At 45.5% G+C, this 22,173-nt stretch overlaps 2 protein-coding genes across 2 annotated transcripts; one reads left to right on the forward strand and one right to left on the reverse strand.

Annotated features, from left to right (window-relative positions):
• Positions 1-11,121: 11,121 nt before the first annotated feature.
• LOC308166693 (melanocortin receptor 5-like) lies at positions 11,122-12,114 on the forward strand (the record flags this gene model as incomplete). Its single annotated transcript, XM_080541018.1, has 1 exon — positions 11,122-12,114. One exon carries the CDS (start codon positions 11,122-11,124, stop codon positions 12,112-12,114), a length of 993 nt encoding a protein of 330 aa, XP_080397144.1.
• A 1,510-nt stretch (positions 12,115-13,624) lies between these two features.
• mc2r (melanocortin 2 receptor) lies at positions 13,625-14,530 on the reverse strand (the record flags this gene model as incomplete). Its single annotated transcript, XM_080541019.1, has 1 exon — positions 13,625-14,530. One exon carries the CDS (start codon positions 14,528-14,530, stop codon positions 13,625-13,627), a length of 906 nt encoding a protein of 301 aa, XP_080397145.1.
• Between the last annotated feature and the right edge of the window lie 7,643 nt (positions 14,531-22,173).

The raw sequence follows: 22,173 nt of genomic DNA on the forward strand, positions 1-22,173 counted from the left end.
TCCAAACAAACAAACAACATCCAAACAGTGTTTGTGACTGTTAGGTTAGCTCTTCATTCTTTTTCCGTCGAGGAGATTATGAAATTGGCAACCACTGGTGCCAGGACTGTAGATCAACATCTGTAATTGAACTTGTATTCCACTTGTATTCCACTTTGAGGCTACCTGATACTTTGCTTTGCATTCTTGTGTCAATTTATGACTGTTCACTTTAATTAATTTATGCCTTCGACGATATTCATGGTGTTTATCTGTTGCAGTGTAGTTGATGAACAACGTTAACTTTTATCACAGTTTATCAGGCTAATGGCCTCAACTTTTTTCCCTTTCATCCTGCTCTTCTGTTCCTGTCCTCCAACTTTTCTCTCCTTTCACCCTACTCCTCTTTTCTCTCCGTCCCTGTGCACCTACTCTCCTCTCTCCCTGTATAGTTTTGACAGACATAAATGGAAACATTGGCTTTTTGAATCAGCTCTTGAAAATTAACATATATATAACCTAATATTTAAACCTTTTCATTTCTCAAGTTAATTTAATTAAATTGCCCTATGTTACGAAACAGTAATTACTAAACAAATTAAGACAGGCAATTTAATTCAAGTTGAAATGTTGTTAATGTCAGACCATACTTGAGTGAATTAAAAAACATATTTCGGGCGTTCCTTTTTTGGGCCTGAAAAGCAGTTATCATTTGCTTGATTATAGCATTATTATCCAACGTTTTCCTCTGGTAGAACTTATACAACACCATTGTATTAATTGCCATTGGCAGATTGCCAGTGTGCATATAATATATTATGCTGGTTGCCATATTATATACTACCAGCTCAGTGGCCTTGTGGTTAGAGTGTCCACCCTGAGATTGGGAGGTTGTGAGTTCGATCCCTGGTCGAGTCATACCAAAGACTATAAAAATGTTACCCGATGCCTCCCTGCTTGGCACTTAGCAATAAGGGTTGACGGGTAAGACCCTGTGACATACCAGTGTCATGTCCAGGGGGTGTAGTTGTACAACAAGCTGCCTCAAGCTATGGAAACAGGTGATAGGATGCTGCCCTATGGGCCATTAGGCTCGAGAACCATCGTTTCTCAAAGCTACTTACTTACTTTACATACTGGCAATACATTGATGAATGAAAAACATGGTCACAAACTGATGTTTGTTTTTATTTATATTCTGGATTTAGATTCACGCCATCGCAGTACACTTAATTTTACTTTTGTTCTGCCTTTTGTATTTACCTGCCAGTATATAGCGAGATAACACCTTCACACAGAATGTATTCTTTGGTCTGCAGACCCCCCCAAACGTATTCATTTGGAGACTGGGTTGATTTTTCCTGTAAAGCGCATTGTATTGCATCCGTGTACAAATGTTTTCCACTCAAACAGTCAATTAGAGAGAAATCGGAGAGTAGGAGAGAGAGGTAAATGTGGACTATCCTCCTCTTGCTTAAAAAATCAATTGGTTGGAAGAACACTTCTGAAAGTTCACGAGTCAATTTAGAAAAGAAAACTTTGAGCAGGGATTACTCTGAATGGAGGTTAGAGATTACACTCAAATCTCTTCAATCGAATTGCTCCTGATACATATCAAATGGGGTTAATGCAACTTGCTAAGCGAAAACGTTGATGGTAGATTATTTCTGGAAATGTAGTATCTTTACTTGGCCATGCATGACACGGATAGTGTCACATGTCCATATAGATAACGTAATGCTAAGAAATGTGTCAGAACTGAGCTCCAGTGTGTTTATTTCCTGTTCTAACAACAATGGATGTCTGGACAGAAATTAGATTCTGTTAGAACAGGTAAAACACACTGGAGCATAGGTGTCCTACATTACCCAATGTCTCATTGGCTCTCAGATTACCTGAATGAACCGTTGTCCATGAATGCAGTAAAATGGACTCTGTAATGCATACTTAACAAAGTCATTATAAGTTCCCCCAGTCTAATTTTCCTGGCTCTATTGGTGATGTTCATGGTGATGGTGATGAATCTCTCAGAGCCAGTGTGTGTGTGGGTGCAGCCTGTAGTCAATGTATCAGGCAGGGAGACAGCAGGGCTGCTGACTCAGACATTCCAAGGATAGCCTCTTCCAATACTAAACAGGAGAAGTGTACAGCAGGGGAGGCTGGTGGAGGTACAGACAACATTATTCCAATGAGCCAGTCCTCCAATACTACCTCCACCAGCCTCCAATACTACCTCCACCAGCCTCCCCTGGTGAACAGTGTTCCGAGTTCTGATCTGAACATGTCTTTGACACACTGTCTATTACAACTGTGATGCAAAATATTCCACTATGGAGAGAAAGAAAAAATAAATGTAATCTGAGTGTGCAGTAGTATAATGTATAATAATCTCCACCAAGTTTCAAGTTTCAAGTTTTAGTGTGACATCACATGACACAAGTGTAAAGGCCAATGCACACGGCGTGTGATTTTGCATGGCATGCCGTGTGCATTGGGCTTAAGAGAGTGCAACTCTTAGGTTTCGGTTCTTTGACATTGCAGGACAAAGACAAATTGCACTCTGTGGCAGTGGGTGTAAGAGGTTGTATTGAGTAAAGTGGCTGTGTGCTTAAGGGTAGGTAGTTGATATACATGGGATGTGCTTGGGGATAATAGTAATTTGTCTTCAGTAGGCTTATTTATGAGCCTGATCGCCTGGGGGAAGTAGCTGTTGGTTAGCCTCTGAGTTTTGGCCCTGAGGCTTCGGAAAGAGGCTTCGTCTTTTGGACGGCGTCAGTTCGAACAGGCTGTGGTTGGGGTGGCTGGGGTCTAACAGACTGTGGTTGGGGTGGCTGGGGTCTAACAGACTGTGGTTGGGGTGGCTGGGGTCTAACAGACTGTGGTTGGGGTGGCTGGGGTCTAACAGACTGTGGTTGGGGTGGCTGGGGTCTAACAGACTGTGGTTGGGGAGGCTGGTGTCTTTGATGATCCTCCAGGCTTTGCTGACACATTGTGTGTTGTATATATCCTGGATGGGGGGAAGCTCACATCCACTGATGCACTAGGCTGTCTGCACCACCCTTTGCAGCACTCTGCGATTGAGGGCAGTGCAGTTGCCATGCCAGGTGATGCACCCAGTCAGAATGCTCTCAGTTGTGCCTCTGTGGAAGGCCCGTGGGATCTTGGACCCCATGCCAAACTTCTTCAGCCGCCTGAGGTGAAAGAGGCGCTGCTGTGCCTTTTTCACCACCTGTTTGGTGTGCACGTCCCAGGTGAGGTCGTCGGAGATGTGAACGTCGAGGAACTTAAAAATGCTGACCCTCTCTACGGTGGACCCGTTAATGGTGATGGGGTCCTGTTCCCGACCTTTCCTCCTGAAGTCCACCACCAGCTCCTTGGTCTTGTCAGTGTAGAGAGACAGGTTGTTCTCCTGGCTGTACTGAGCTGTTGGTGATCAGGCCAATCAGGGTTAAAATATTCCAATCTTTTGGGGAGATGCGATCCATATCAGAAATGTTGAGAGCCAATTTGTTCAGATCAAAAACTGATTAAATACATAAAGAGGCAGTGAGTTGGAGAGAACATAATGAAATAATCTGATTATGGTGCTTTGACTGTGAAAGTCAAATCTCTGTTTCAATCATTGGACATGCGCTGATCAAATAAATGTTTATTAAAAAACAAGACAATGGTGTAATGAGGATGCAACACCACACAGTGTCTTCTATGATTTATGTTGGAGGGAACAAGTGTGTGACAAGCATTCAAAGGCTTTCAAATCAGCTATATAAAATATTCCATTGGCTGCTTTAGGTGTTTGTGTAGATCTATGTATGTTATCAAAACAGTGCTTGGCCCATGACTGGACACCAAAATGAAAGCATATTCCTCTTGAGTGTGGTCCACTCTCCCTCTCTCTTTTCCACTTATCTCTTTGTATCCATTCCTATTGCTCCTGAGGTTAATAGAAAACCAGAATACCTACATTATATGATATAACTGTTGGTTTTATTTTAGAAATATCATTTCCGGGATGGTGATACTGTGAAGCACAGGTTTGGAGAAGGTGGAATTTGTTATGGTTATGTAACATTGGTTCAGGTTGACCGTGGAATACACAATTAATCATTCCTCACTAGGAAGCCGACTCTTTTAAGTTCCTGCATGCAATTTGCACCGTTTCCAACCTGCAGTGTCTGCTGAGAGCAGAGGGGTACGTTGTTGCTGGAGGTGGGGTTCCTCTTGCAGCACCTCATCAGAGCCCCTCCAACCCTCCCTGACACACTAGACATCCCCCCTCACACAGAGCAGAGGAGAGGAACTACACATCTGCTCTCTGTTGGCAGCGGTATTTCCTATTCACTGCCCCAGACGCACTGCAGGATTTCCCAAACCACCGCCGCGGAGAGCGCTGTCCTGACCAGGGGGTGAGAGATCCTCTGCGTATCTAATATTCGTTTGAGTTTTGAGTTTTCACAGTCGGTGGCAATAGGCTACCCTATTATGTGCTCAGCGTTAAATCTTTGGGTAACATTACATGTGTAAGAGTCGGAGATAATTTACAACGTTATCTATGAAAACATCCTATAAAGAAATAACAAGTTACGTGTTCGCTTATACATACAAACATGTGTACCACGTAGACTTAAAAGTTAATTGACAATGACATTCATAATTGTAATTATAATTATAACTGTAATTTTCCGCGATTATATATAAGAACATCGGTATCTGAGTTCTAACACATGTTCAGCCTGTGGTTCGTGCCTAATTATTATAAATCCCCCGGGCAGTTCCAAACCCCTATCCGCGAGCGCACCAACACTACAGGAGCGCTTGACCGGTCAACATCTGGCGCTGTCCACTGCGTCTAAAAGGTGCCGAAGGTGCAAATAGGTTATAAGCGAGGGTCATGCCAATATGACATAACTTAATTTGGGCAGGGGTTGTTCAAAACTGTTTATGAATGGAACTCATTACTTCATTACTTGTACTGTACATTGGTAGATTACTTTCTTAAGAGTTGTTTATTTTGGTCATGTGGTGTGCCCTATAATTAGCTCTAACCTTTGAATTATGTAATTTATACAGTACACTGCAAGTATGTATGCCCTTAGTATAGCAATAATGCAGCTGATAACAGTGTGACACCATAATGCTGGCCAAGGTTGTTGGAACATGATAATTAGAACATACAATTATTCACAAAAAGGGGGAAATGATTGACATCAACAGAGGAGGGTAATGTCAAAGCCGGGTAATCTGAGGAGTGCAGCAACAAGAGATTAAAATGAAAATAGTAGGTAGATGTGGATGAGCCTGGGATAAAACGTAGGAGTTTAGAACACAACAGGAAGTCTATAATTATATGTACACCGTCCATGTATGTGAATTATTCATTGTAATCTTTTATTTTTATTTTAAACATGTTTTTAGGGCATTTCTGCTTCATTGGGATAGAGACAGTAAAGATTGACAGCAAGGATAGGTGAGAGAGAGGGGGGGTGACATGTAGGATATGTCAATGGTCGGAATCGAACCAAGGACATTGCGATGACAGTTACACAAAGTGCCTTTTAATGAAAGAATCCAACAAGCTCTCACCAGAATCATTGTGGAAATGCTTTTACAGCCGATATGAGTTATGTAACACATGGTAAAATAAAGAAGGTGTTCGAAGAAACACAAAGGGCCACATTTGATATGAAAACCCACTTAATCATATCCTCTATAAACACTCTTCATATTTCTGTCTTCCGGCAGCGGTCTTCTCCTGGGGTTTGTGATTTAGTCCTTTATTGGTAGTGCTAAAAATAGAGATTCCGTGGTACGTCATCTTTACGGTGCTGAGACGAAGAGCTTCAATTTCCTGGTGATGTACCATGATGATGTTCGATTTCGCAGGTCATCAGAAGTCTCCGTTTTCTCTTTAAAAATGTTGATTGTGGGAAGGATGTTGAATTTGACCTCTTCCCATACCAATCAATACTGCTCCTTGAGGTCATTGGTGGGGCCATTCTCTGTTGTTGTGGGACCTGCCAGACCTACATTGTGTTTCTTTGACGTAGTTATAATTATATAGCTCTAATGAGACTGGTGAACCGGTCACTGAAATCATCTATTGTCTTTTTCCATAGTTTCCATAGATGTTACCCCATCCTGTTATTCAAGACCTCATTGGGGAACGTTCTGTATGTTCTCAGACAAATGTATGTTATGTGGTGCTCACACAAAATCTAATCTTGTTCCCAGATATTTCACCTTTTTCTTTCTGGGGGATCAACTTGTCCTTGGTAAACCAAATACAAAGATTGGGAAAAACTCCCGTCGCCATTGGCTTTACTTCTCATCAATCATCTCTCACAACACTTCCCTCAGTACTTGCCACCACACGTTTCTGATTCGGAGCCACACTTCCCAACCGTGTGATTGGCTATAGTAAAATAATGACAAACACTTTACTTAGTATGTTCCATCCTATGGCCAGGTTTGAGACCTATGTGACAGGATCTGATGAAAAAGTCCTGAAGTAGGGCAAGGTCATTTTTCTGTGTTTCTTCCAGATTATGAAAGTGCAGATTGTAAGATTTCAAATGATGTTTCCTACATTGAAATCTGAAAATAGTTGAAGAAGATATGCTTATTTTAATGTTGGTACACCTCAAAACAATACAGGAGAATCTCGCTCTAAATCAAAACACACGCAAAACTGCTGCTAGTAGCTAAGAATGTATCAGCTAAGAAGGAACATCGCTATGAACATCTAACTGCATGTTTAGCACATCACAACATGCTGATAGTAAGTAAGTAAGTACATTTTATTTATAAAGCACCTTTCAAAACGAAGTTACAAAGTGCTGTACAGTGGACATCACATAAAAACAATCAGGTAAAAACAAGTTCACATAGGGCACAAAAGGGCATAAGAGCAATAAAACAACAAGAGATAAAACAAAACAATGACCTATAGAAGTGGGTCAGGTGAAAATATCATAGAATAAAGTGCAAACAAAACAGGTGTGTTTTTAACAAGTTCTTAAAACAATTAACAGATCGAGCATTTTTTATCGACACTGGGAGGGCGTTCCACAGTGTGGGAGCCACTACTACAAAAGCTCGGTCACCCTTGGTTCTGAGGTTGGTCGAGGGTATGACCAGGAGGCCCTTGTCCGAGGACCTGAGAGATCTCACATTGGGCTTTGCCTGTAATAATTCCGAGATATAGAGAGGGGCCAGCCCGTGTAATGCCTTATAAGTTATTAAAAGGATTTTAAAATCAATTCTGGATTTAACGGGTAGCCAGTGAAGAGCGGCCAAAACCGGGGTTATATGAGCTCTACGATGTGTATTAGTGAGAATTCTGGCAGCTGTGTTTTGTACTAATTGTAGTCGGTTAATAGAAGAGCGGCTGAGGATAGAGTAGAGTCCGTTACAGTAGTCTAGACGTGAGGAGATAAATGCGTGCATAATTTTTTCGAGGTCTTGAGAAGTAAGGATTGGTTTGATTTTTGCGATATTGCGAAGATGGTAGAAACATGACTGTGTGACCTTTTTTACATGGTATTCAAAATTCAAGTGGCTATCAAAAAAGACTCCCAGATTTTTGGCGGTGTTACTTACATTGGATGCCAATGAACCGAGGGACCGCCGAATTTCATTCGAGGTACTCTCAGGGCCTATAACTAGTATCTCAGTTTTATCTGCATTTAACTGTAGGAAGTTTTGTGCCATCCAATTATTTATTCCAGCAATACAGTCATGTAAGATGGTGAGTTTGCTGAGATCACTAGGTTTAAAAGAAACATATAATTGCGTATCATCTGCATAACAGTGATAGGATATGCCATCAAAACTATTAATAAGAGCACCAAGGGGTAACATGTAGAGGGAGAACAGGATTGGACCAAGGATTGAACCCTGGGGGACCCCACAGGCCAAGGGAGATGTGGAGGAGACATAGCTGTCGATAGCGACAGCCACACTTCTCCCTGACAGATAGGACGAAAACCATTTCAGAGCTACCCCATCTAAACCCACCCACTGTTGGAGCCTATTTAAAAGGATGTTGTGGTCAATAGTGTCAAATGCTGCGCTTAAGTCAAGCAGCAGCAGCACTGAGCACTCTCCGACATCAGCCCTCATAATGATGTCACTCGACACTCTAAGAAGTGCAGTCTCGGTGCTGTGCTTCTGACGGAAGCCAGACTGAAATGTATCAAACAACTTGTTATTGTCAAGAAATTGTAAAAGTTGGTTACAAACAACTTTTTCCAGGACCTTCGAAATGAATGGGAGTTTGGAGATTGGCCGGTAATTACTGTGGACTAGGGGATCAAGGCCTGTTTTTTTCAGGAGAGGTTGGATGATGGCATGTTTGAAATGATCAGGCACACACCCAGAGGATATGGAACTGTTAATAATAGACCAAATGTAGGGACTGAGGCTATTGAAGACAGCTTTTAAAAGTGAGGTTGGGATGGTGTCAACAGGACTAGAGGAGGGGTTCATGAGTGAGATAATTGGGGTAAGATCATCTAAGGAGATAATGTTGAACTGGCGTAGCGAGGGAGCTGGAGGAGGCAGGTCGACAATGATGATGTTTGGAGGTGTTATCTTGGATCTTATATTGTTAACTTTATCTAGAAAAAATGATAAGAATAGTTCACAGTCATTATCAGAGTAGACAGGAACTGGGGGAGGAGGTGGATTAACCAGGGTGTTTATAACTGCAAAAAGAGCTTTAGGCTTATTCTTATTAAGGTGGATCAGGTTGGAGAAATATATGGTTCTTGCATCCTCAACTTTTAGGTTGAAAGAGGTGAGGAGTTCCTTCATGTGAATGAAGTGAACTGTCCCCTTAGTCTTCTTCCACCGCCGTTCAACTATTCTGCACTCTCTTTTTAGGTTGCGGATGTCATCATTTATCCATGGGGATGAGTTAGCTGCACTGAGACATTTCTTTTTTGTTCTCAGGGGGGCAACTATTTCTAGGGCAGACTGATTAAAATGGTGGACCAGGCCATTTGTGTCAGTTGACACTCACATCATTACTGAGGACTGCGAAGGCAGAGGAAAATTTGAGAGCAGAGGAGCTGTTGAGTGTACGGGAACTGACTGACCGTTTGCTTGGTAGGGACTCAGCAATAAAATCAATATTAAAAGTAATATATTTGTGGTCAGAAATAAAAAACTCACCTATACATAGCTTATTGATGTTCAAGCCCAGTGTAAAAAATCAAATCCAGCGTGTGGCCCCGGTCATGGGTAGGTCCAGAAACATGCTGAGTCAAATTCAGTGATTGGGTAAAACTAATGAACTCATTCGCGAAGTTGTCAGAGGCATTATCAATATGCGCATTAAAATCTCCGGCCAGCACCAGGTTGTCGACTTTCATCACAACAGATGATAAAAACTCAGGAAATTCTGTTAAAAACTCACTTTTTGACTTTTCTGGTGGGCGATAACATAGCAAAGTAAAGTGAGGGTTAGCTGATCCTATTCTAAGCAGCAGTGCTTCAAAAGTTCTAAAATTACCTATGTCTACAGAGCGGCAAGCAAACTTTTTGGAGAAGATAACGGCTAAACCACCTGCACGGCCAGACATCCTAGGAGAACTGATAACACTACATGCGGCAGGACAGAGCTTATTTATAGTGATGTTGTCATTGTTGTCATTGATAGAATATCAACATGCTAAAAACACATAATTACACATAATTAGAAGATCACACAGTCCTTGCTTTTGAACACGTCCTAAAACGTAAGTTTGTTTACAAGCCATGTATCACTTACCCAGTGGCCTACAGCAGATGATACAGTGAGTGAATCCAATTCACAAATGTGACAGCTGCTGGTGAAAGGGGTAACAAGTCGGCAGTTGTTCAGACTTTTATTTTGAAAGTAGATACATTTCAGCATTGTTGAAAATCAATGACACACACGCTAGTCAACTAACTCACTGTTTTGTGAGCCTGCTAACAATGTAAAGTAGTGTTATAGGTAGCTAGGTAGGTAGCAGTGGGGATTACTCACCATCCATTGCATTGCAATAATTTTTGGGCTTGACTACGAGTGTGTGTTGTGATTTTCAACAACGTTGAAATGTATTTCATTTTTCAAAATAAAAGTCTGAACATTTTGATTGGTTGCCGACTTGTTCCCCTTTTCACCAACCACTGTCACAAATGATTAGTGATTTAGTGTCACAAAGTATTTAGTGATCCTAAAACTGTTGTTTGTTCTATTGAGCGGGCTCTTCAACACTTCAACACAACAAGAAGCTTTTTGGTCATTGGCGCAACTTGAGAATTACATGCAGACCTTTTCACCTGACCATGTCACATGTGCAAAGTCACACATATGAACAACTATGGGTGTCCTATTACTAATGTTGAGAGTGCTCCCCCTAGCTGTGACAGTATATGGTCTTGAACAAACATTCCCAATTATTTTAATTAATTATTTCCCTCATAATATGATGTTCAGTATGATCTCATTACCTGCTCCTTATTGTGTATTCTAGGATCATTTGGGCTGTGTATATAAGGTGTAAGATGTTCTATTGCAGTTTTTTTTTTTGCATTCTATGGGAAGTCGACACTCCTGGATTAATACAAAAAATAGTTGTACCTGTCTGTCATGCTATGATTGACATTCCTTTATTTTTAGTTTTAAATCTCATGCTTTGCCAAATCCAAATAACTGTACTATCCAATCTACTGGGGGATGAGGTTGAGAGTGAGCAACTGTTTAAATTAACACTAAACCAATTCAATTTAGATGTAATGGAAATAACTCTAAACAGGGCACCATTGGACAGTTCTCGTTCTCAAGCAAAGTGAAACAACCTGATTAATAAATGCCAGAGGATAATTAATTATAAATTGGATTTTCCAGAATTACAATGAATTGCCCTATCTACTTATGTTACTGTTGTATGTTATGTTGTACTGTTGTATGTTATAACTGTATGTTATGTTGTACTGTTGTATGTTATAACTGTATGTTATGTTGTACTGTTGTATGTTATAACTGTATGTTATGTATCTTGGTATGCTTTGCTTTCCCCCTATTCTTTCTTTCCTTCAAAGGGTCCCCCCGAGTGGACCTGTGAACCTCCCACCCTGAACACTTGGATGAAGCCATTGAGAGTCCCAGGCAGGATGAATATATCTGAGAGGCTGTTCAGCAACTCCACCCTGGGGTACCAGAACCAGAACTTCACCCAGGACCAACAGAAGAGCAACAACCCCACGGCTGCATGTGAGCAGGTCCACATTGCCACCGAGGTCTTCCTCATCCTTGGCATCATCAGCCTGCTGGAGAACATCCTGGTCATCACCGCCATCGTCAAGAACAAGAACCTCCACTCGCCCATGTACTTCTTCGTGTGCAGCCTGGCCGTGGCGGACATGCTGGTGAGCGTCTCCAACGCTTGGGAGACCATCGTCATCTACCTCCTCAACAACAGGCAGCTCATCGTGGAGGACCATTTCATCCGGCAGATGGACAACGTGTTTGACTCCATGATCTGCATCTCTGTGGTGGCGTCCATGTGCAGCCTGCTGGCCATCGCCGTGGACCGCTACGTCACCATCTTCTACGCCCTGCGCTACCACAACATCATGACCGTCCGACGTGCCGGCTGCATCATCGGAGGCATCTGGACCTTCTGCACAGGCTGCGGCATCGTCTTCATCGTCTACTCAGACACCACGCCCGTCATCATCTGTCTGGTCTCCATGTTCTTCGCCATGCTCGTCCTCATGGCTTCCTTGTACAGTCACATGTTCATGCTGGCGCGCTCCCACGTCAAGCGCATCGCGGCTCTGCCCGGTTACAACTCGGTTCACCAGCGCGCCAGCATGAAGGGCGCCATCACCCTCACCATCCTCCTGGGCATCTTCATCGTGTGCTGGGCGCCATTCTTCCTCCACCTCATCCTCATGATCTCCTGTCCCAGGAATCTGTACTGCGTGTGCTTCATGTCCCACTTCAACATGTACCTCACCCTCATTATGTGTAACTCTGTCATCGACCCGCTCATCTACGCCTTCAGGAGCCAGGAGATGAGGAAGACATTCAAAGAGATCCTCTGCTGCTACAGCCTGAGGAATGTCTGTGGCACAGTTGACTGTACGTCAAGCAAGTATTAAACACATGTGCAGATGTCTATGGTTGTTGTTGACAAAATGTGACATACCACATACCACAATATATTGTAAGGATAGAAATGAGTGTAAAAATTCTAGCAATGTATTCTCATTGTGACTCTGTGTCAGTGGCGCCTACCTCGTTTATTCACTGGACTGCAACTATTGCAAACTATTGCATACTGCAATCTTCTGTTGAATTGGTTGAGACGGCTTTCATTGTAAATGTAACTAGAATGAACACTGCTATGGTGAACATACAGTATACAGTATTATATAGAATTGAACACAATATTGTTCCAGAGTTTTTCAAATGTGATTGTACTGTACATGTAAGTTATTTTATCAAATGTGGTCAAATGTGTTACATGCATACAGTAGGGATGCACTTTCGTCGTGAAATTTATAATTTCAAAGCAAAGGTTTTAATAACTTTAATTTGAATGCTCTGTGCTCTCTTGAATCTACAATAGCATGTCAGCATGGAATTAATTCTGCCAGCATTTCATCCTTTGTTTCTTGATTCCATTTGTTCGGTTTCATCAGCATTGATTGTGTATCTAGAACTGTCAAATATATACAACACAGTCAGTGATACCATATCCCATGGTTGAACTTTTATTTGTTTGTTTAAATAAGTCAGATCTACAGAGATAACCGTGAAGAAAGATACAGTGTGAGATACAGAAAGTATTCTCAGTGCATTCATGTTACGTCCGTTCTGTAAATAGATATTTTTCCATATAAATGAATGCCATATATATATATATATATATATATACATATATATGCATATGCTCTATATACTGTACATTATGTAGTAATGGAATATTGAACACTTAATCTGAGAATATTCAACATTTACCTCATGAAAAACTATTTATGTCAAAACTATACGTATGTCCAAACTGTATTTATATATATATACGTATATATACATATATATCTATATACGTATGTAAAACTGTAATGCTGAATACTCTCGGATATACTGTATATATCCATGCCCTCAGTGTACATACAGACAATTAAAGTATGTAAAGCATTTAATGTTGTAGCTGTGAAAATGTTAAAATCATTGGAAGACATTCTGTGAGTGTTTACTAGCATGACTGATGCTAGTTTTTAACTATATGAATTACTGTAAACTGTTTTGCAATGATGTTTTCTCCACATGTATTGATCATTAAAATGGCTCATTGTCTGGTCTTTTAAAAAATATTTTAATATAATAGTATCTGTACTAGAGAAGTCTCCATATATACAGTATATAAATTGCAATTTTATGTGAATGTGTACGTTGTTGTGTTCTATCTGTGTAAGTAAGCCAACTCTCTGGGATTTGATTGTGATTGTAATGAGTGCTTTCATGCAGGCATTGAAAAGATTGACACAGGAGCGTGGGCTACTGGGTAATTTTAAATGAAACATTTAGCAGAGATGCGCATGATAGATGTCAGATACTGTAGCAGACAAACAGATGAGAGGATAGATAGAAAGACAGACTTGACCTTCAATCAAACCTACACAGCCTTGAACCCGAACAAAAGAGCATTTTTCTAAACGTGTGTCTGAGTTCAACGCTGCGGAAAGCATAAATGGCAGGGTCAACAACGGCGTGGCTCATGAGCAGGACGACGTGCAGCTGGAACAGGGACATGTAACACTGGCAGTACGGGTTCAGGGGACACACCATGATGATGACCAGGTGGAGGAAGAACGGTGCCCAGCACACCACGAAGACCCCAAACAGAATGGTGAGGGTCAGGGCCCCCCTCAGACTGTTCCTCTGGTGCCTGGAGCTGCCTGGCAACGAGGCGATCTTCCTGGCATGGTGACGAGCCAGCAGGAACATGTGCACGTAGAGGAACACGATGAGGACCAGGGACACCAGGAACAGCACGATGAAGAAGATCATGATGACGGTCGTGTTGAAGAAGCCGATCATCAGCGCGCTGCTGACCCCACAGAGTGTCCAGATGCCTGACAAAATGGCCGCCACCCGCCTCATGGTCATGATGTTGTGGTACCTCAGGGCGTGGAAGATGGTGATGTACCGGTCGACGGCCACGGCCAGGAAGCTGAAGAAGGAGCCGATGAAGGACATGCAGAGCAGGGTGTCCATGACGTCGTCCAACTTGCGTATGAAGTCTTCGCGGGAATTCAGTTGGCCCACGTCGACGAACACCAGCATGATGTTCTCCCAGGTCTTGGAGACGCTGGAAAGGGTGTTGAAGGCCGCCAGGCTGCAGATGAAGCAGTACATGGGGGAGTGGAGGTTCTTGTTGCGGATCACCGCCAGAACCACCAGCAGGTTTTCAATCAGGCTCACGATGCCGATGGCAAAGAAGATCTCATTGGGGATCACCACTGCCTTACAGTCTGACTCGTTCATAGGGGGGGCAGTCCCATTGTTCATAATGCAAATGTCCAAGGCCCACAGCTCGTAGGTCTGTGATTCAGACTGTTGACTAGATGTTGTTACTGTACTCCTTTTGGGCCTCCTTGGCCTGATGATCAATGTATATCAGATCACATAGGGAGGAGAAGCCTCTCGACACCCACCTGTGGAAAGATAGCAGACAAGTTAGCGTCTGATCTTGATGTTCACATATTGATATTTCAGTTATCTATGAGAATTTTCACAAGACGAAATCTCGTCCAGAGAATATTTAATAACACCATTATGCTGGAAGAAAGGTCCTACAAACAAAAGGGAAGAAAAAACAACAACAACAAAGGGTTTGGTTTGGTGCACTTTATTTGTTTGACTTATCCTGGAAACTTGGTGACTTGGATTGATTAGACTAGATACAGTATGTGTAACCAGGGAGTAGCTGAAAGGGACTGTATAATTTAGGAAGGGGCTGGTTATCTAACTAATGGAGCTAAATAGGCAGTATAGGAGGATACAGGCAGGGGGCGCCAGCAAACCGTTAGACTAGCAGTTAATGTCGTTAGCATTAGCAAGGGAACTAGCATTAGCATTAGCCTTCAAACAACTAGCATTAGCATTGGAGCTACAAACAACTAGCATTAGCATTGGAGCTACAAACAACTAACACACGGTATTACATATGAACAACACATTTATTACACAAATGATGTATCCATCCCCAAATACACATTCCCTCCCGGCCGGCCACACACACTCTCAATCACTCACTGATAGTCTCTGGCCTGAACAGGCTTATAGTCCAGTGGCGTGGTGCGCGTTGAGGCCTGGTCGAATGGCATGTGCGTCGATGAAGTGGTCCGCGTCGAAGCTCCGCGGGAGTCTGTGTTCGCTCGTGGAGACGACGATTAATGTCCAGCTGGCGTCCCGCTTGGTCCAACGTTGAACAGCCGGCTGCTGGCAAGACGGTCCAACGGGAACACAACTAAACAGGCTACCGTGGTACACTCGATAATCGCTTTCCTGGCGTCTTCAGTTGCTGCACGGTGTGCGCGCTGCTGAATCCGCCATCTTAGCTCGGCTTTTCGTTACTATCTCTCGTTCTGCTTCTCTCTCGTTCTGCTGCTCACCACACACTCTCACTCGCGGACTACTTCCGTCTCTTATATAGGCACCACCGAACCTAACATCCGGGTCACGGGCACACCCCGGATATACTACGTCATCAACATATGCATAAACATTACAAGAATAATACATACACTTCACGAAACGTATATAATTGTATAGAAAATAACAAAGGAAATACTAGGGGCAAAAATAGGGCTGGTTTGGGGAAACTAAACTGGCACTAAACTGTGGGCCTTCACAACAGCCGCCCCATGAAACCCTCGGTTTCAGTTAACTAAGAAGGCACACTGGCTAGGCTGCTCTAGCAGCGTGAAGTAGGAGGTGATAGTGTCGACCACTCTGCCTGTCTGCCAGGCGGCGCGCGGACGGGACTGGTCCATCCCCAGTACCACGGCACCTTCGGACATCTTGTCTCTCTCCCTCAGCAGAATCTTCTGCTTCTCCTCCTTCTCCAGGGCGCGGATGTGCTCCTCGAAGCAGATCAGAGCGTCTTCCTGGTCCATGCTCTGCAGCGCCTCGTACGCAGCGAAGGAGGGGTCGTCCAGCAGGTACTGCTGGGCCTCGGACCAGGTGGTGCAGTAGGTGACGTTGGCCATGTTGTCCAGAATGCTCTTCAGCGCCTCCCAGTTCCTCTTCCTGAGCTGCTTGGCTTGTTCCTTCTCCTTCTTAGCCTGGTAGGCCTTAAACGCTTGCTTCTTCTCACTCAGCTTGGGCAGGGCGCTGTAGCGTGGGTCGTTGCTGATCATTCTCATGGTTTGCTCCCATGACGCGTCGGATGAACCACCATCCTCCTCCAGAAGCTCTTTGAAGGCCTGCTTGGCCTCCTCTTTTGGGTTCCACTTTACTCTCTTCTTCGCCAACTCCGGCCTTTCCTCCTTGGAGGCGTCTACAATACTGGCTGAGACTTTCATGGCTGACGTGTACTCGACGGAGTTGACGGGTGCGTCAATGCTGACCTCGGCCACGTGAGGGTGCATGGCCACCTGCAGGTGTTCCTCGGCAACAGCTGTTGCCGCCATGGCACGGTAGCGCCACCACCGGGACTCCTTAGTCTGGGAGTTGTAGTAGTAAGGCTTTCCCGTGTCAGACTTATGCTCTGTCCACAGAGACTTCTTCGTTGGTTGGTCATCCTGGGGTGAACCATTTGTGGTACTAACTGTTCCAGGTGCACTGGCAGCAATAGATTCCACTCCAGGCGGTCCGGTTGGTTGGTTTGCTTCTTCGGTTCGGACATGGAGGAATGACGTAGCTCTCCCGTCCCTCTCTCTCCACTCGGTAGCGCCTTGGAGGGCCCACCCAAGCGCAGTCTTAACAGCCATCGGGCAGCCTCGTGGTCCTCTCAGCGGAGGACGGAGCGACACGATCAGTTCAGCGTTGTCCGAGCCGATGAGAAGGGTTGGCTCCGCTCCTTCTATCGGATGTAGGTCTACTCCCCGTAGGTGGGGATATCTTGCGCGTAACCTCTCCAGGGGGTAGTCGTAGCGGGAGAGCGCTAGCTGGTCTGCGGTGAAGACATTCTGAAGCCGATGTCTATCCGACGGCCGCCCCGCCGGGGAGATAGAGAAGTTGATTCTCGCCCCGGTGACCTCTTTAAGGTCGCGACGTATCGTGCGCAGAGTCAGCTTCTCCGCAGTCCCTTGGAGCCCCAACTGGCGCACTGCCCCCTGGAGAAGGATGGTCCGTTCCGACCCGTCGTCCAGAACGGCGTACGTGTCGTACACAGCGTTGTTGTGGTGAAGTCGGACCTTCACCACCTTCAGTAGAACCTTGGAGCCGCTGCTCTGTGGCGAGTCTAGGTAGTAGACAGGGGTTTCCTCTTCCGGTGCGCGACCGGACCTAGGGCTTCTGTTGCCCTCCGTGGACCTGGCGAGGGAGACCTCGTGTAGGATGTGGAGGTGGACCTCCTCACAGCGGTTGCACTTCCTCTTCAAGGTGCAGTTCTTCGCCAGATGGTCGCGCCCACAGTTCCAGCACCTCTTGTGCTCCTCGAGCCACCTCTGCTTGGCCTCGGTACTCAGGTTGTTGAAGTCACTGCACTCATTGAACCAGTGCTCGCTGGGGCAGTACGGACATGGCGGTGGACCTCTCCGTCCCTTTGGAGGGGGTTGAGAGGAATCCTTTCCCTCAGGTCGGGTGGTCCTCTCTCTCCGAGGCTCCTCCTCCGTGTGCAGCACTCCTACTGGGCGTCCTCTGTTCGAGCTCGGCCCGTCCCAGCGGTCTCCCTTCTCCCTCTCCTTCTTCGGCTCAGCGTAACCCATGGCGTCTACGTTGGTGTCATGCACTTCCTCCAGTAGGAACTCCGCGAAGGCAGCCATGCTCAGACCCAACTTCTCGGGGTTACGAACGCGCTGCTGTCGCCGGAACCTCTCCTGCCGGAAGCGTGGGATCTTGCGGAGCAGCCGCTCTACGTTGGAGGTGCTGTTGATCTCGCTGGCGCCAGCTGGGCCCTGCGTCTTCAGCATCCCAACCAAGGTGTGCACGCGGAGCGCGAAGTCATCCAGCGCCCGGTCATCCTTGATGGGGGCCTGCTGTTCGAGGGCTTGCAGTTCAGCAAGGGCGTGGTTCCAGGGACGACCGTAGCGGGCATCCAAGTCAGCGAGCGCTCTGGTGTAAGGTGTCGGTGCGGAGGCATGGGCCAGTACCATGTTGTGGGCTCTGGGGTTCCTCACATGCTGAAGGAGAATCGCATATTTGTAGGACTCGGAGCAGGAGTTGTCCAAGAGCGTGTCTAGGCAGATGCGTAGCTCCACATACTGGCTCCTGTCCTCGTCCTTGAAGAAAGGGAACTTGGGTCCCTCCACCTGGGGGAACATCCTGTAGTGGATCATCGGTGCTGGAGTGACGGTCTGGGTGTCCGGCCGGCATGCATTTTGGTGCACTGGAGGACCTAGGGGTGTGCTACGCTCTTGGGGGATGACTCCCCTCCCGGGCAGCGACGCTGGCTCCCTCTGGGCCGCGTATCGGTCGGGTCCCTGGTCCTCTTCCTTCCAGGTGGTCAGCTGGGCCTGTAGTTGGACAGTCCTGGCGGGGGTCATGGAGCCATCGGCGGGGGGTTCAGGAGATGGCACTCGAGAGGGCCGTGCGGATGATACTCTGGAGCTACAGGCCGACGGAGTTCTGCTGATGCACACGTCGCGCATGGTCTGCATCATTTCCTCCATCTTCTCTGCGTGCAGTTGCTCTCTCGCCATCTGCCTCTCCGCCGCGCGTTCCGCCCCTTCCATCTGGAGGCGCTCGCGCTCGTACTGGATGCGTTCCCTCTCTAACGCCTCCTGGCGCTGTCTCTCCGCCGCACGTTCCGCTCCGTTCATCTGCCTCTCCGTCTGGAGGCGGTCGCGCTCCATCTGGAAGCGTTCCCGTTCTAGCGCCTCCTGGCGCTGGAGGCATTCACGTTCTAGCGCCTCCTGGCGCTGTCTCTCCGTCTGGAGGCGGTCGCGCTCCATCTGGAAGCGTTCACGTTCTAGCGCCTCCTGGCGCTGTCTCTCCGCCGCGCGTTCCGCTCCGTTCATCTGGAGGCGTTCACGCTCGAACTGGAGTCGTTCCCGCTCTAACGCCGTCTCGGCCTGTTGGCGCTCCCGCTCTAACGCCATCTCGGCCTGTTGGCGCATATATTCGGACAGCGCGGCACTACTCCCTCTGGAGTGCAGGCTATCCGCCCCAGAGGCAGAACTGCCCACGGAAGCCCTGGACCGGTAGGAAGCCACTGAGCGGCAGGAGCTAGGTCTCGAGCGCGCCGTACTGGGAGGCAGATCGTTAAGGCTGAGGCCCTCCCTCTTCCGCCCGCAGGCGCTGTCGGACCGGGCCTCTCCTTCCTGTTCTTCCGTTTCCACGGCAAAACCCTGCGGTTCTGCCATCTCATCCTCATGCTGGTGCTCTTTGAGGGCTGTCTCAGTGCTAGCCACCCGCGCGCCGGCGGACACCTCGGCCTCTCCGACCACTGTATCCCGTGGAGTGCGCTCCTCGCTACCACTCGGTGAGCTTTCGAGCTCAAGCTCATACTCCTGTAACCTCGGAGGCAACCGCGGGACTCTCTGTGGTCGTGGCTCTGGCTCAGGGGGCGGAGAAGGGGGGGTAACTGTCTGGTCTGGTTGGCTGCGCTCAGCCATGCTATCACTACACTACCAATCCGGCTCGAAGGACCAATTGTAACCAGGGAGTAGCTGAAAGGGACTGTATAATTTAGGAAGGGGCTGGTTATCTAACTAATGGAGCTAAATAGGCAGTATAGGAGGATACAGGCAGGGGGCGCCAGCAAACCGTTAGACTAGCAGTTAATGTCGTTAGCATTAGCAAGGGAACTAGCATTAGCATTAGCCTTCAAACAACTAGCATTAGCATTGGAGCTACAAACAACTAGCATTAGCATTGGAGCTACAAACAACTAACACACGGTATTACATATGAACAACACATTTATTACACAAATGATGTATCCATCCCCAAATACACATTCCCTCCCGGCCGGCCACACACACTCTCAATCACTCACTGATAGTCTCTGGCCTGAACAGGCTTATAGTCCAGTGGCGTGGTGCGCGTTGAGGCCTGGTCGAATGGCATGTGCGTCGATGAAGTGGTCCGCGTCGAAGCTCCGCGGGAGTCTGTGTTCGCTCGTGGAGACGACGATTAATGTCCAGCTGGCGTCCCGCTTGGTCCAACGTTGAACAGCCGGCTGCTGGCAAGACGGTCCAACGGGAACACAACTAAACAGGCTACCGTGGTACACTCGATAATCGCTTTCCTGGCGTCTTCAGTTGCTGCACGGTGTGCGCGCTGCTGAATCCGCCATCTTAGCTCGGCTTTTCGTTACTATCTCTCGTTCTGCTTCTCTCTCGTTCTGCTGCTCACCACACACTCTCACTCGCGGACTACTTCCGTCTCTTATATAGGCACCACCGAACCTAACATCCGGGTCACGGGCACACCCCGGATATACTACGTCATCAACATATGCATAAACATTACAAGAATAATACATACACTTCACGAAACGTATATAATTGTATAGAAAATAACAAAGGAAATACTAGGGGCAAAAATAGGGCTGGTTTGGGGAAACTAAACTGGCACTAAACTGTGGGCCTTCACAACAGTATGCTAGAGGAATCAGTGTGAAAACTTCTTTATAAGCAACAAAAAAGAGCATGTTATGGCAGCATGTCATCAATGAATAGAAAACTTTAGCTTATAATTATGGTAACTATGGTAACTCAAGAGGTTAGGCGAACTCTCCGATCATGAATCACTTCATAATACTAGATCTGACAGTTTTACTCACCCGTTCACCATAAACCACCTGCAAGCTTTTGATCTGCTAAAAAGATTCTGTTCAAGCCATATAATTACAGTGCAGTCACATTTGAGTTTGACATATACAAGTATACTTTGTAATGTACTAGTAATGATATGCTGTGCATAAATCTGGAGATTTTTCTCATCCTCTCTCCTCTCTCTGAAAAGGTCAAACATATTCATTCCTTAAATCACCATAATTATATAAGTAATAATGATCCTCATTATATTCAATAAATGAAACGTAGATATTTTAATGTTGCCTGGCAGTCCCTGTCATAACCTATGACGTTCCATTATGTCAGTTTGGATGTGTCATGTAACCGTTCATGTAATTACAATTTAATGAGCAGCACTAAAAGTGTTATGCAAATCATGCCTTTTGAATAACACATTATACCATTGTTGCACCATTGCTTTAAATTGAAAATGTTTTTAGAAAATCATGATTAATCTATCAAAAGCACATTGTAAAATATCTCAGCATGCCGGTGATCAAAACATATATATATACACATCTGTACTTTTTATACCCACATGCTGGTGCATGCACATGAACTGACAATGGCTACTTCTTGGATGACCTGATGAAGGCATCTGAAGGCAAATGTTGGTCCACAAATTAACCACTTTGGAGCAGCAGATTCTGTGTGAGAGTGTGTGTGTTAGTCTGTGTTTGTGTCTGTTTTAGGTTTCTCACAGCAACACTTAGAGGGACCATTATTAACCATTACCATTATTACTAATGTATTATCATTATCATTATCATTATCATACCATTATTACTAATAATAGCATTGATACAGATGATCCTTAGTGGGGCCAACTCCTACGTTGTGGTTGTCAGGGGAGAACATGCTTCATTTTAGATATGTGATGGACAAGGCTTATAACAACTGCTCTCTTTTAGCAAAAAACATTTCATATAATTTGATCCAGCTTGATTTCAGACACTTTGCAGACCAACATGCGTTACCTGATGTAAAACCTGAGAGAGAGAGAAACTATATGCCCCTGTATGTTAAGCTCTGTCTCATTATTTGCCAAGACATGGTACACCCTTGATTGAAGTAACAGCTTCTGAGAGATCACCTATCAAAGAGTTTAGATTTGGCCAATATTCAAGCCTTTCCTGTCTCTACACTGTATGTGAGAATGGGAAGCATATGTGACACGGTCTGGTGAAAGGGCTAACAAGTCGGCAACCAATCAAAATGTTCAGACTTTTATTTTGAAACACGGAA

This window comes from Nansenia antarctica (assembly GCF_963989245.1).
Source record: "Nansenia antarctica genome assembly, chromosome: 10".
NCBI classification, from domain to species: domain Eukaryota; kingdom Metazoa; phylum Chordata; class Actinopteri; order Argentiniformes; family Microstomatidae; genus Nansenia; species Nansenia antarctica.